Source organism: Bison bison, unplaced genomic scaffold (assembly GCF_000754665.1).
Source record: "Bison bison bison isolate TAMUID 2011002044 unplaced genomic scaffold, Bison_UMD1.0 scf7180017864181, whole genome shotgun sequence".
Lineage (NCBI taxonomy): Eukaryota > Metazoa > Chordata > Mammalia > Artiodactyla > Bovidae > Bison > Bison bison.
This window is the reverse complement of record NW_011494753.1, coordinates 5,908,871-5,924,472: the sequence shown is the minus strand read 5'-3', so window position 1 is coordinate 5,924,472 and position 15,602 is coordinate 5,908,871. Positions and strand designations below refer to the sequence as shown.

At 47.2% G+C, this 15,602-nt stretch overlaps 1 protein-coding gene across 1 annotated transcript in view; it reads left to right on the top strand.

The window, feature by feature from the left end:
* Positions 1-15,249, top strand: part of CHRNA3 (cholinergic receptor, nicotinic, alpha 3 (neuronal)) — a 15,771-nt gene extending 522 nt beyond the window's left edge. The window contains exons 2-7 of the mRNA XM_010843405.1: positions 3-23; positions 1,616-1,755; positions 1,869-1,913; positions 3,016-3,125; positions 8,187-9,198; positions 14,281-15,249. Coding sequence (XP_010841707.1) covers positions 3-23; positions 1,616-1,755; positions 1,869-1,913; positions 3,016-3,125; positions 8,187-9,198; positions 14,281-14,409 — 1,457 coding nt within the window. The 3' untranslated portion in view covers positions 14,410-15,249. The remainder of the gene's footprint in view (positions 1-2; positions 24-1,615; positions 1,756-1,868; positions 1,914-3,015; positions 3,126-8,186; positions 9,199-14,280) is intronic.
* The last annotated feature ends 353 nt before the right edge of the window (positions 15,250-15,602 follow it).

Sequence of the window (15,602 nt, the reverse complement as noted above, 5' to 3'; positions counted from 1 at the left end):
GCTGCTTCTGCTTCTGCTGCCAGGTACGGGCGCGGGGCAACGGAGACCCGGAGGACCGAGCCGGGACCCAGGGTCCGTAGGGGTTGCGGCCCCGAGCGCAGCGCGGAGAGGCGGGGACAAGGGCGTCGTGGCCGGGGCCCTGCACCCTGTGTGGTCTGGCTCCGACCCGGCGGCGAGGTGGGTGGGTGCGTGCGTGTTTCCCCCTCGAATCCCCCATTCTTGAGAGTCTTCTGGGCGCGGCCCGGAGGCGCGGGGAGGGCCCGCACCGGGGGCCTTTCTTCCCCAGCCCGGGGTTACAGATTCGAGTCCCAGCCCTGCCTGTCGTCCTGCTTGGCGCACTGGCGCGCCCAGGCCGCGGGTTCCACTCTCCGCATCCCGCCCACCTCCTCGTTTTACGAATAGATGGGGAAGCTGAGGGCTAAAGGCTTGACCAAGGCCACCTGGGGGCGGAGGGGAGTCGTTTCGGGGCGCCAGCCTCTCCTCTTTGTCCTCGCCTCTCAGGCGCTGCTGGCGCCTCCCCGCCTTCCGCCAGGTTTCTTAGAGGAGCCTGTTAGGGAAATACCGGCCCAGACCCGAAGACGCCAGCAAACTTTTTGAGTGTCCTGCGAGGGGTGGTAGATACGAGGGGGCGAGGGATTTGGCAGGGCTGACGGCAGTCCCTGCAGCTGGGCTGGATGTCGGTTGGGAGACGACGTTGTGACCATGCACTCAGAACGCTGATCCTGCCTTCCGGGGCTGAGGCCCCCACTACACAGAGCGCCGTCCGCTCCACACGGAGCTCCTGACTGTGGCCCAGTCTTTATCTGCGGGGCGGAGCGGGGAGGGCAGTCAAAATCCCTGGAGAAGTTGAGCTGAACTTCACCAAGGATTCCCCTCATCCCCATCCCCAGATTTCTCCCAGAACTGTAAGCGAGAAGCAAAAGACAGCTGACTCAGAATGCCTGGGGTGTGGCCTATAAACAAAGGGGGTCGCCAGGGGTTTCAGAGAGAGAAGAGTCTTTGATCAAGATGTGAAGACATCATTAGCAGGACCGTGGGTCACACTCTGAGATCATGGGAGCCATGTAGGCACCCGGCTTCTAAGACGTTTGGTGGCCAAACCCCTGCAAGGTCCTGGGTGGGAAGGAGGAGAGTCCCAGTCCTGGGCTGCAGTCTCCCTCTGACCCTGGGGTGCCCCTGCCTTGGGAGTGGACTGGTCATCTCTCCATTGTGGCTGTGCCCTGGCAGACTTCACTTGTATCGCCCCTGCCCTGTAATAACAGAGATGATGGTTCTTGAGCTCTTACCACATGCCAGCACTGAGAGGTTAAGCCACTTGCCTCAGTTCACATCACTGCCCCGCAGTCTGTCAGGATTTGCACCAGATCTATCCAAATTCAGAGCCTGTGCTTGTAACCACTGTGCTTCTCACCGAATGTGTGTGATCTGATGGAATCCCTTCTGTCTTGGGCCTCAGTTTTCTCGTCTGTAAACTTGAAGGAGCGGGACTGGTCTGAAAGTCTGGAGTTCCAGAGAGTACCCCCAGCAGGTGGAGGGGAGGCTGTGGGTACATGATGTTCCTGGGGAGGGGGAAAGTGATGACTACCCCAGGATCTGACGGGGCTACTTCCCTCAGTGGCCAGCACCTCCGACGCCGAGCATCGCCTGTTTGAGCGCCTGTTTGAAGATTACAACGAGATCATCCGGCCAGTGGCCAACGTGTCTGACCCGGTCATCATCCAGTTTGAGGTGTCCATGTCTCAGCTGGTGAAAGTGGTGAGTGTCAGAGCCACAAGCCGTGGCCGTGGGGTATGGAGCTTCTGGAAGAGCCTTTCCCAGAACCAGCCTTGTTTTTGTAATTCACCATCTACTTTAATCTCTCTTTCTAGGATGAAGTAAACCAGATCATGGAGACTAACCTGTGGCTCAAGCAAGTAAGTGACCAGACCCTGAGCACTGCTGCCCCCTGGTGGTGACTATTTTATTTGCTATCCCTGAACGAGAACAAAGGGCCTAGATGTGGACCTAGATGGGGTCCACTGACTAGCTGGTCTGTCTCTTCCTGGGCTTGGGGTCACATGCAGTGCCCTACACCCTCCTGGAAGGACTGCAGGGTCCAGCCCCTCAAGTCACAGACAATAGACTGAAGCCTGGAAAGAGAGAGAGACCCTGCCCCGCCCCACATGCTCACACAAAATGGCGCAGACCCAGGCCTAGAGCCCTGACCTCTGACTCTAGGGTGCTGCCTGAGACACCTCTTTCCCTTTCTCTTGCTAAAAACTCATGCTTAAGTCAGAATCATATGCCGTTGTAGTTGGGAGGGTGGGAGCTGGGGTTCTGGATTTTCTTGTTCAGGTTGAGACCAAAGAAATCGGCTCCCACATGTCCTCCCCAGGGAGCTCTGTGCAGACATGGACAGATAACCCACTGACCTAAGGCTGATTCTTCTACCAGTCCAGCCAACTGGCCGGTCAGCTGAGCAGCCTTCTGTGAGCGCTCTGTGGCACAGATGCCCCTTGACCACAGCCTACGGTCCTTTCTCTCCTTAGGCACTCAGGACTCAGCTCTCCCAGCCTCTGCACCCAGATACTTCTTGGGTCCTGGTGGGATTATGGTTCCTTCCCCAGAACCCTTCAGAGGCCAACCCTGCTCAACTTGGAGATAGAAAGGGGATTCTATGTGTCATTAGCACTCTGTTATTAGGGCTTCATGGCATATCTGAGCCGTTTCAGGAATGTAAACAGCAGGAGCATAAGGCATGGACCTGGGCCTAGCGCTGGAAGTGACTGGAGAAAGCCCTAATGGTCCTAACTGATTGTTGGGGGCTGCGCTTGCCCCAACCATGGAGGCAGTGGCTCCCGGCAGCCAGCACCAGCCCAGTGCTATCCCCGTGACTAGCACCCAGAGGAGGAACTGGGCCAGTGTGGTCTTCATGGAGATGGCTCTGTGATGTGTGGCAGAGGTGGGAGGTCACCAAGATGGGTGGTGTCAAGAGAAGTAAAACCACGCTGGTCCTTCTCCGCCTCCTCCCCCCAGATCTGGAACGACTACAAGCTGAAGTGGAACCCGTCCGACTACGACGGGGCCGAGTTCATGCGCGTCCCTGCGCAGAAGATCTGGAAGCCAGACATTGTACTGTACAACAAGTAAGGTGCCGGGTGGCCCCGACCCTCTCGGGGCTGTCAGCCTGGACCGGGGTCCTTGGCCTTCTGTGCTTTACAGCCTAGGCGTCCTGAGACCTTTGCCAAGAGGGCTTCATTCATCTGATTCATTCCACAGGTGTTTATTGGGCATCTCCTATATGCCAGGTGTTACGTGGTGCCTGAGAGCCCTCTTCCCTTTCCTCATGCTAAAAACTCATCTTTAAGTCAGAATCATATGCCGTTGTTGTTGAGATAAGGTGGCACAAAACATTAATAACCACCACTCCTCTTGCCTCTAGGAATTTGCCAGACATCAGGGAAGCCAGGCATGAGTTATAATATCAAAACATACAGTGAGAGAGAGGAAGGGCAAAGAAGGAAATACATGGGAGTGGGCATTGGTCACCAAGGCAGGAGCTGAACCTCCCTGAAAGTCAGGTCCCACCAGGCCCTATGGTTAGGGCATGGGAAAGCTTCATTCTTCTACTCAACTAACTGATGCTCCCCTCCCAGCCTGATGCTGTACGTACGCCTTTGCCCACCAGTGGCAGGAAGCCCTGCTTCTTTCTCACTTTCAAAGGTTCTTTTCCAGCTGGTCTGAACCTGTACATCCTGGCACCTCCAAAACCAGCCTCTCTTTACATGCCAACCTGACACTTTGTGCATTTAACCTCTGTTCAGTTCAGTTCAGTCACTCAGTCGTGTCTGACTCGTTGCAACCCCATGAATCACAGCACGCCAGGTCTCCCTGTCCATCACCTACTCCCAGAGTTCACTCAGACTCATGTCCGTCGAGTCAGTGATGCCATCCAGCCATCTCAGACACACAGAATTTTAATGGATATTTTACAGTATGTACTAGTTTATTCTCTGGGTATTGCAAAACTTCATGTTTGCACCTGTGCTTATCTCTGGAGTTATAGTGTCTTGAAAAAAGCAGTGAGCATTTTTCAGCAAAACACTTGATATAGAATTAGTCGAATCTGATTTTAAAGTGTTCTGTGTTTAGGTTTGTCTGCCAGATTAGTACAAATTAATATGTTTTACTATTAGTATTGGGACTAGAGGAGCTGAATCCCACTTTCTAGTCATGGGCTAAAAGAACTAAAAGAAGGAGTCCTTTATCCATTCCAAAGATGCTCCATGTTTTATTTATTGCTTTCCCAAGAAAAGACAGCATTCATATTTCTTTCATGCAACTTGTAAATTGGCACTTAAAGAACTGGGACAGGGGATAAATTAACTGGTTTGCAGAATGTGAGGCATCCTACGAATCTCCTGGTCCAGAGGCTCTTAGGGAGCTGGGCAGGGTGGTGAGAATTTTTCCTGAGATAGAATTAAAGTGGGCACAGCTTTTAATCTTATGATTTGAAAGTCATAGCTGTTTTCTTGCTGGCAGTCTTGGGTGAACAGCTGGGGTGCTTTAGGGATGTATGCTTTTAACAGTAATGAGAGATGTAGTGAAATGTTTCAAATCAGATGTGGAGAGGAACAAATATCAAAAGGAATTTCCTTGGAATCCGAAGCTGAAAATAACATTTAGAGAAAATCATCCAGCTCCTCTCTCCTAACTAAAACTTCAGTTTCTCTAAACCTCAGGTGAAAGTTTCATCTCAACACACTAGAAACACCTTTTACCTTCTTATGCCAGTTTCTTCTATGGTTTTTTGTTTTCTGAAGTTCGTTCTCTAGTAGAATCCTCAGAAATTGTTCATGGACACCATATACCCTAAGTTCTCACACGTTCAGAACTCACAGTACCCTTTTTAGGTAATATTTTTGTCATTTTGCTGATATAAAATCCTTGGTTCACATTTTCCTTCCATGAAAATCTTAAAAATGCTGACTCATGTTCTAGTATGAAGTATTGCTGTCAAAAACGATTGCCAATCTAATTTTCTTTTTCTTGTATAATCTGGTGACTTTGGGGAGAGAAAAGGGACTCTATTAATAAGTGTGCCTGGACCACAGAAATAAACCAGGGCTGTCCTGAAACATTAGGATGCATAGTCAGCTGGGATGCATACCCAGCTTTTTCTTGAGTAACCCAAAGATATTTTTCATTTATCTTTAAAATCTAGTTGTTTCACTCTGTATCATATACATAATAAGACTTCTTTTATTCCAGTAAATTTTTTGTGAATTAGAGTTTTTAAGATTGTTCTGTTCTATTGCTTTATCTCTCCAGGAACTCCTTTTTCACATAAATTACAACTTCTTTACCTATATTCTCTGTTATTTTTTCTCAAATTCTTTTATCTCTTTTTGATTTACATTTTTCTCCTTTCTTTTTTTGTTTCAATCACTACACTGTCCATGGTGTCTGCTTGTTGTTATGTTTTAGTCTTTATTTCTGAAATGATTTTTAAAATTTCTTTTTTCCTATTCTTTCCTGCGTTTCATCTGTTCTTTATTGAACTCCTGTCGCTTACCCAGATTCTTACCTTTTCTGTCTCTAATTTATGCTGCTCTTTCAAAGTCTCTAAAGGTTGCTTTTATAGGTTAATTTGTAATGTCAGGTCATCCGTTTCATCTGTTCTGTGGCTGTAGTTTTGTGTGCTTGCATGTTATTCAATTACTTTTCATATTTTTCTTACAGTATGTTAATAAGGGGTCCAATCTATCCGTCTTTGCTGTCTTTGTTTACAGCCTTTGTGGGTAAGAGCGCAACTCTGTGTCACCTGCTTGGGAGTTCCCTCCTCCAGTAGTCCCCTTGAAGCATTAAAATGCTCTGTGTAGGGACTTCCCTGGTGGTCCAGTGGCTGAGACTCTGCATTCCCAATGCAGGGGGCCTGAGTTCGATCCCTGGTCAGGGAACTAGATCCCACACGCCACAATCATGAGTTCACATGCAGCCCATGCAGGAACCACTGGTGGCGGTGTTTGACCCCACACTCTCACATCTGAGCTTCATAGGGTTCCACGTAACCTAGTTCTGCTGGTGATGTGGGCAGTGGGTCCTCAAGTGTGTGTCCAAAAGGCCAGACTCAAGTTCCGAGCGTTCAAGGCTCTGCCACAAACTCTGTGGGACCCTGAGCAAGCAGTCCTGCTCTCTGACCTTCCGTTTCCTTTTCAAGGAAATGAGGGGCTTAGACTGGAGCAGGGATCATCAAGATTTTCTCTGAAAGACCAGGTAGTATTTTAGGCTTTGGAGGCCTTACAGCCTCTGTCATGGCGATACAGCCCTGTCCTTGTGACTTAATATTTGCAGACAATAGGCCACAAATGTGTATGGGTGTGTGCACCAATAAAAATTTATTTACAGAAATAGGGGCCAAGCCAGTGGGCCATAGCTTGCCAACTCTTGGACTAGTGCCTGGGCTCTGAAGGTCCATTTTGTTGATCCAGGATGCCTTAAGGAAAGTTGTTCCGGAGGCTTCTGCCTTCCCAGGGGTCCTTTCAGCCCTCCATGGAGTGTAGGCCAGCCTCCCAGAGCTCCTCCCTGCCCCACGTGGTCAAGTCCACTTGGGATTGCGTGGGTCCCTACCCCCCCACTTCTCATACCCCTCCTCCTTTCTTCCTGGGGTCAGGAATCATCTTCTGGGGAATCGAGGGCCCAGTATGATAAAGTGGGGCTGAGAACATATAAACGCAGGGCACCTTTGGGACAGTCCAGCTGGAGTAAAGGGCTTAATGGATTTGACATCAAGTTCCACATGTAATGACTGTCCTGCTCAACAGAACATGGGAGGGTGGGAGGACCAGAGACCAGCAAGGAGACAGGCCCCAGACACTTCCCTTCTGTCTTCACACAATGGTATCCAATAACAACCGGACAGGATATCTCTAAATGTTTAGGTTTGTCTTTTTTTTTCCCCCCAGCTTTTTGGGCAAATTGGTATGGTAGTTGTTGCCTTTAGAAGGACATGCACGCCTTCAAATGCACAACTCTAAGAAACCAGTCAAAGGCTGGCTGACCCAGGGAAACATCAAGAGCCTTCACTGGGCAAAGCCATTGTTTTGAGGACTGGCTGGCTTCACTCTCAGATGCGAGACTGGACAGGGTATTGAGTTGGTCGACAGCAAATCTTCCACTGCACAAGCCAGCTGATAAATGCCAGCAAGCCAACTCTAAGAATAATATATATCTCTGCCTAGAGAGGAAGTCAGGGTGGATGTAGCTAAGGGAGAAGGAGCGTGGAGGAGAAATGGGGAAGGATAGGGACACAGAAGGCAAAGGAACCTGCTGTGCTGGGTTTAAAAGACAAGGAATCAGAAAATGTGATTATTCTTTCTAGAACAGTGCAGGGAAGAATGGGGGAGTGTGGTGAACCGGAGAACCAGAATCCAGAGACAGGGCCTGGTAATAGACCCATCTAACAGGGCTCAGTTTAATGGGAGTGGGTGCCCACCGTGGACTCCACAGCCCTTGGAGGTCCAGGGTGTGCTCTGCATGCATGGGTGTACACATATTGCACACCCAATTGAGGACAGAAGGAGGCGGCATTACAAGGACTAAACTATAGGGACCTGAACACCTGCCTCCAAACGGCCACGTTCATTAATTTCTTTTATTAATTAAAGGAGAAAACTCTCACATTTGGGAGTATCTCAGTAAATATCAGGGCTTCCCAGGTGGCTCAGTGGGTAAAGAATCCACCTGTGATGCACGAGATGTGGGTTGGATCCCTGGGTCGGGAAGATCTCCAAGAGGAGGGAATGGCAACCCACTCCAGTATTCTTGCCCGGAGAATTCCATGGACAGAAGAGCCTGGCAGGCTACAGTGCACAGGGTTGCAGAGTCGAACACAACTGAAGCGACTGAGCATGCACACACTCGATAAGTTTCAAGTAGGGAGTTGTATGGTGTGGAATGAACCAGTGACATGGCCTGGGTTGGGGAGAATGATGATGAGTGTGTCAGACTGTCTGTGGGTGGGGGGTCCTGGGCCTCAGTATCCCCATTGGTAAATGGAATGGTGGCCTGGGAGACTTTTTATAGCCCTTTGAACACTTACATTCTGCAGTTTTACAAGTCGCCACTTGCTGTTTACCAGCTGGCAGTGTGAGAGGCTGGACTAGATGACCACATGTGTGCCACACACCTCCCGTTTGTTTTCACAGTGCTGTTGGGGATTTCCAAGTGGACGACAAGACCAAAGCTTTACTCAAGTACACGGGGGAAGTGACTTGGATCCCCCCAGCCATCTTTAAGAGCTCATGCAAAATCGACGTGACCTACTTCCCGTTTGATTACCAGAACTGCACCATGAAGTTCGGTTCCTGGTCCTACGACAAGGCAAAAATCGACCTGGTCCTGATCGGCTCCTCCATGAACCTCAAGGACTACTGGGAGAGCGGCGAGTGGGCCATCATCAAAGCCCCTGGCTACAAGCACGACATCAAGTACAACTGCTGCGAGGAGATCTACCCGGACATCACCTACTCGCTCTACATCCGGCGCCTGCCCCTGTTCTACACCATCAACCTCATCATCCCCTGCCTGCTCATCTCCTTTCTGACTGTGCTCGTCTTCTACCTGCCTTCCGACTGCGGTGAGAAGGTGACCCTCTGCATCTCAGTGCTCCTCTCCTTGACCGTGTTTCTCCTGGTGATCACCGAGACCATCCCGTCCACCTCACTGGTGATTCCCCTGATCGGCGAGTACCTGCTCTTCACCATGATCTTTGTAACCTTGTCCATCGTCATCACCGTCTTCGTGCTCAACGTGCACTACAGGACCCCGACCACCCACACGATGCCCGCATGGGTGAAGACCATATTCTTGAACTTGCTTCCCAGGGTCATGTTCATGACCAGGCCAGCAAGCAACGAGGGCAACACTCAGAGGCCAAGACCCTTCTATAGCGCTGAGCTCTCAAACCTGAATTGCTTCAGCCGCATAGAGTCCAAGGTCTGCAAGGAAGGCTACCCCTGCCAGGACGGGCTGTGCGGCTACTGCCACCATCGCAGGGCAAAAATCTCCAATTTCAGTGCCAACCTCACGAGAAGCTCCAGTTCTGAGTCTGTTGACGCTGTGCTGTCCCTCTCTGCTCTGTCACCGGAAATCAAAGAAGCTATCCAAAGTGTCAAGTATATTGCTGAAAATATGAAAGCACAAAATGAAGCCAAAGAGGTAAGGCTGTGTCTGTTATTACATTAGCATTCACTCATTCAACAAACATTTATTGGTTCTTTGTGGACAAGGCTTAGGGTGGGGTTAAGGAATTAGACTTAACTCACTGGCATCAGTGAGCTGTTTTCAGACCTGCTCTTCCATGTACCAGTTACATATCCCTGGATGTGTTGCCTCACTTGTGTGAGCCTGTCTTGTCTTCTGTAAAATGGGATGATAAAGGTTGTATGTAGTGCCTTGCATTTAGCTCCTGGGCTGCCAGCCGTTTAGGCCATAGGAACTCCTAATACCAAGAGAGAATGGATTAGGAGGTAGGCTGGAAGAGGGAGTGAGACCAGATGACCTCCAATTAGTATTGATTAGCTGAGCTGACGTTTTAAACTTGACTGATTGTGTCCCCCCATCCCCCTGTAGGTGTAATTTACATAAGGTACACGTGTCTTAAGTGTGCATACAGTTCAGTGAATTATTACATTATGTGTACACTCGTGGAACCATGATCTAGATAAAGACATAGAACATTTCCAGTGCCCAGAAAGCTCCCTCGTGCCCCTCGCAGTCAGTACCCCACTCCCTCCCTCCTTAGTAGCCGCTGAGCCTGGCCTCTTTTCCATTAATTTTACCTATTCTTTAGAAAATGTTTTAAAACTTATTGGCTGCACTAGCTTTTAGTTGTGGCATACAGGATCTAGTTCCCTGACCAAGGATTGAACCTGGGCCCCCTGCATTGGGAGAGTGGACTCTTAGTCACTGGACTACCAGGCAAGTCCCTGATTTTACCTACTCTTGAACTTCATGTAAGTAGCATTGCATAACCTCTTTCATATTTGACTTATTTCTTTCAACAAAATGTACAAAACGTCTGAGGTTCATCCTTTGGGCTTGTTACTGCTGTGTAGTATTCTGCAATAAGACAACACCGCCTTCTGTTTATTAATTCCATCTACAATTGTTGGGTGTTTCCAGGTTGGGGCTATTGTGAATAAAGCGGCTCTAAATGTTCTTATACATATCTTTGGTGAATACATACGTTCGTTTCTCCTGGATACACACCTAAGGACGGCACTGCTGGCTCACTGCAGAGATGTATTTTCCACTTAAGTGGATACTGTCAGGTTTCCAAAATGTTTAAGCCGACTGACACACCCACTGGCGACGTTTGCAAGTCCCCAGCTGCCGCCTCTCCTCGCCAGCGGGGTGAAGTGGCATCACTTGATGTTTTAATTAGCATGTCCTGGTTGAGTAATGAATGGGTCTCCTTTTCATATGCTTATGGGCCATTTGGATATCTTCTTTTGTGAAATATCTATTCACACGCTTGCCCATGGTTTTTTCGTTGGGTGGACTTCTATTTTGTCCAAAAATCTTATTTTAGAACTAGTGATAGGTATTAATGATGGGGAAGCGTTATGTGTTTGGCTGCTCCCACTCTGTTTACCCCCAAGGTTATTATGCTCTGCCTTAAGTTGCTTATTAGCAGAGAGCTAATTACTAGATAATTTCATTTCCTGATGCCCTGGAGGTAATTAATGTTGGTAGGGAATGTCTAGATCCCCTCTTTCAGCTGTGAATGGCATATTAATAGGAGTGGATGAGACAGGAGGGAGACAGAGACAGTGGCCCTATCTCCTCACCCCACCCATCCGAGCAACTCTGTGCCCATCTTGTGACTGTAACAATGCACAGCCGCCCGATGATGTCAGAAATTTAGCCAAAAGGCCAGGCCTGCCTTCAGATTCTGTTGAAGCAATTGTTGGACATTGAGTACATGATTAGTGAAAACCTCTTGTTGGTCTAACACTAAGCACTTTTGCAGATACTCTCTAACATTTATCTACTTTTAAAATCATCACTTCTTTGGAGTGATAATTGGGTGGACTTCTATTTCCTCCAAAAATCTTAGGTTAGAAATAGTGATAGGTATTAATGATGGGGAAGCTTTACACTTATGTGTTTGGCTGCTCGAAACTAGAGGCACATGGTTCATCTCATGAGGCAGCCACTGCTCACCTCTGGTCATCTGGTGATGTGGTCCCATTGTTTTTCCAGAGAATGCAGAAATCTGGACTGCAGTGGATTGCTGTTTGTGAAAGGGTGGCAGGTGTTAGAATAAAGATGCCTACTCAGTGCTCTGGGGAGTTGGGCTGTCGGAAGGATTCCTTTTTCTATCTTACTGTGTGACTGACACACTGCTGTGTACATAATTTCCCAGAGATGTTTTAATTTCCTAATTCCCCGGCTCCAACTTGGCTGGTTTTAACTGTCCTGACCTCCTAGGAATTCAAACCAAACAGGCCCAGTTCTCCCAGAGCCATCTCATGAGGGTGCTGGGAGCCCATGAATGACTGTCCCTGGACACACCAGGCCCCACAGGGACAGGAGTGTCACCGTGTCCCCTGCCTTGGCTCTTCTTGAGCTGTGTTGGTGCCCCTTACTTGCTCACACTTGTGAGGAGTTTAACTAACACTCTAAATTCAGAGTTAAGGTAGGATTGGGTTACAAATTAGAAAACTAGTTAGGGAGCTTGTGGGTCTCCTGTTAATACTTTCGTTTGACGGTTTTGACAGCTGATCCTTCAAGACTGGTTCCATTGCATGAGTTGCTCTTGAGGTCTTGGAGGCATGCACAGATCAGAGCCATGATCTTCTGAGCTAATAAGCCTGAGACACTTGTTTGGTTGAGATATAGATACAGAGATATATCTATAGATGTATGTATATCTGTTACTTCATTCATTCCAACCAGAGTCTGACTTTTGATCAATGATTTATTTATATGTATTGTAATTACTGATTTCCGAGGGTTAAATTTCGGGCATCTTATTTCATGTTTTGCATTTACTTTTTTTTTTGCCCCGGTTCTTGTCGTGCTTTAGAAACATGAAACTTCTTTTGCTGATTGAAAGCCGTGTGCTCTCTTTTTATTCTTCTGTCACCTTGTCCCTCAAGATCTCCTCCTCGTCCCTTTCACTCCGCTGTGGTGGTTTCATCTTTGATGTGGGGAGTGAGGCGGGACGTCTCAGGCCCCGCCAGTCAGTGGGCACCTTTTCTCCTCTCTCTTCCCGGCTCTACTTTGCTCACAAGTGGCCCCACCTGCCTGTCTGGGCCAGGGGTAGCAGGCTGGAAGGAGGCACAGGGTTGGGGGAGAAGAGCACAATCAATCCCTCTCCAGTTCTTCCTTCTAACAAGACCCTCCTCCTCCAACCCCACGCTCATGCTTACACTCACCGAGCCACACCCGTGCGTGTTTCTGACCGTCTTTACTGCAGTCTCTTTTCTGGGATGTCTCCGGGGTTGGGCTGAGGGATGACACCAGGCACTTGGGCCAGGTTACCATTCTGCCTAACACGCATCTACCTGTTCACGCATCATCGGTGCCAAAGTTTGCAGAGAACAGCCAGTAGCATTGTGCCGAAATACCCAGAGTCAGACATACAGTTAATTTTCCCCCAGATCTCTTTGCAGCACTATTTGTATTATGTGTAAGACCCGAGTTCACTCTTTCTTCATCAGGCTAAACCATGTGAAATGCTGTCAGAGGGAGATTTATAATGCCTCATTTTTAAAATCAGCATGAATATCAATTGGTATTATTCATTAAGGACCCTGTGCCAGGCACGTATTTCATTTAATCTTCATAACAACTCTCTGAAGTAGGTACTGTTTTTATCCCTGATTTACCAATGAGGAAACTGAGGCTAAGCGAGGTCACATATTTGAACCAGATTCTCACACCTAGAAAGCAGCAGAGCTGGGAATTGTAACAAGTCTTGCTTTTTCCACCCCACTGCTTCCTAGAGCCTTAGGAGGTTTAGCCAGTAGCGGGGTTAGTAGAAATTACAGGGTCTATTTTATACTTGACGCTTTTACAAACCAGTCTTAGGGATTTGAATAAAGTACCTTGTGGCAAACAGGGCATTATAGTTCTAATCCTTTGACTTCTCAGTGTCATCGAGAGGATGCATTGACTCAAGTTCCTAATGGTGAAATAGAATCTTGGTCTCCCAGCCCCATCTCAGTCCACTTAATTAAATTACTGAATCACATGCTGCCTCTTTATTATGTGATTATTTCTTAAAAAATCAGTTGATTCATGGGTTCTCTTTTTCTCAATCCAATTATGGTTTCCTTGCTTTCTGAGTTGTCTAGGAGTATAATTAATGTGCAATTCTCCTTCCTATTTCAAGCCAGAATTTGAAGCTCTATTATATACAATTAGACTCGCTCTTTCTTCCATCTTTTACTTTATTGTCAGCAATTGTTTCTGACTTTGAACCTGTCCTATAACTATACAGAATTCCCTGATACTTTGGCCTTATAATTGAAGATGATAGTTGGCTAGTTGGGTATTGTGGACAGGGGGGCTGTGGGAGAGAAAGGGTGATGAGGGGCTTGCCCTGGTGTGCTTGTTTCATTTTTGAAACAGATGTTAAAGGGAAATTAGAATCTAAAACTGGATAAGAGCTAGTACTTTGAAATAATGGTAAATGATGTTGGATTGCATTAGCTATTCTAACAAGGGCCCAGAATCCTCCCACAGAAGTATAAGTCAAGTAACTGGTTTAACTAACTTTATAGGGGGGGTGGGGGAAATGGGTTATGTATATATTAAGAAATTTCTTACTTATGGGAGTTCCCTGGCGGTCCAGTGGTTAAGGCTTCACCTTCCAGGGCAGGGGGTGCAGGTTCGATCTCTGGTCAGGGACCTAAGACCCCACGTGCCTCCCGGCCAGAAAACCAAAACATAAAATGGAAGCAATATTGTAATAAAGCCAATAAAAACTTTAAAAATGGTTCCCATCAAAAAAAATCTTTAAAAAAAGAAATTTCTTATTTTAAAGCATTTAATATGACAGATACTTTATTCTTGTTTCTCTAGTACATAAAGAGAAAAGTGAGAAGGGAGATTTCCTCAGACTACATTAATTAGGAAAAAAAAGTTTTCTTGCATGTTGGCAGCAAGAATGGTTTCTTCTCCTCTTGAAACCCATTTATTAAATATTTGGTGTTGAAAATATGTTCAGTTTGCCTTTTCCTTCCTGCTTTATTTTTTCCTCTCATGATTTTTGTTTTTGTCTTTCAGATTCAAGACGATTGGAAATATGTTGCCATGGTGATTGATCGTATTTTTCTGTGGGTTTTTATCCTGGTGTGCATTTTAGGGACGGCAGGATTGTTTCTACAACCCTTGATGACCAGGGACGACGCGTAAGAACTAAACTGTGTGTTATTTATGAGGTTATTCGTGGGCGTTGAGGGAGAGGGGGCTCACTTTTTAGTTTTCATTGTAAAGTACACAGCATAAAATTTATCATCTAAACCACGTTTAAGTCCACAGTTCAGTGGTAAATATATTCACATTGTTATGTAACCATCACCACCATCCCACCCAACTCTAGACCAGTTAAACAATCACCCCCCATTCTCCCCTCTCCCCAGCAACCACCATAATACTTTGTCTTTATGATTTTGACTAAGCTAAGTACTCATGTAAGTGCAATCACACAGTATTTGTCTTTTTGTGACTGGCCTGTTTCATGTTGCAGAATGTCCCTAAAGGTTCATCCGTGTTGTAGCATATTGCAGAATTTCCTTACTTTTTAAGGCTAAATAATACTCAGTTGCAAGTATACACATTTTATTGTCCATTTATCTGTTGATGGACACTTGGGTTGCTCCCAGGTTTTACCGGTTGTGGATAATGCTGCTACGAACATGGGTGTACAAATCTCTCTTCTGTACCTTGCTTTCAGTTCTTTTAGGGATATACCGAGAAGTGGAATTGTTCGATCATTTGTTAATTCTATTTTTAATTTTTTGAGGAACTGCCATTCTGTTTTCCACCAGGGCTATGCCGTTTTACATTCCCATCAACAACGCACGAGTTTCTCTACATCCTCATCGTACTTATCATTTTCTGGGGGTTTTTTTGACAATAGCAAACCTACCTGTTGTGAAGCGGTATCTCATTGTAGTTTTGATTTGCATTTCTCTAATTATTAGTAATTTTGAGCATTCTTCATGTGTTTAGTGGCCATCTTGTGTCTGCTTTGGAGGAATGTCTCTTCAAGATCTTTGCCCAGGTTAGCGTCATCCAGCAGCGCCAGGCGGCCAGGCTAAAGGTGATGGTGGCGTCCTGAGCACGCCCGAATCTGGCCAAACTCATGGCCCTGCGGGTAGTGACCCGCGCTCTTGGCTCACTGAGCCTGACCCCCCGGATTGCCGCCGTCCCCGGCCCAAGCCTGCTCCCGGCCGCCCAGGTGACAAAAAAAAAAAAAAAAAGATCTTTGCCCATTTTTGAATTGGGTTGTTTTTTAAGTTTTAGGAGTTCTCTTTATATTCTGGATATTAATCCTTTATCAGATACATGATTTGCAAATATTTTCTCCCATTCTGTGGGTTGTC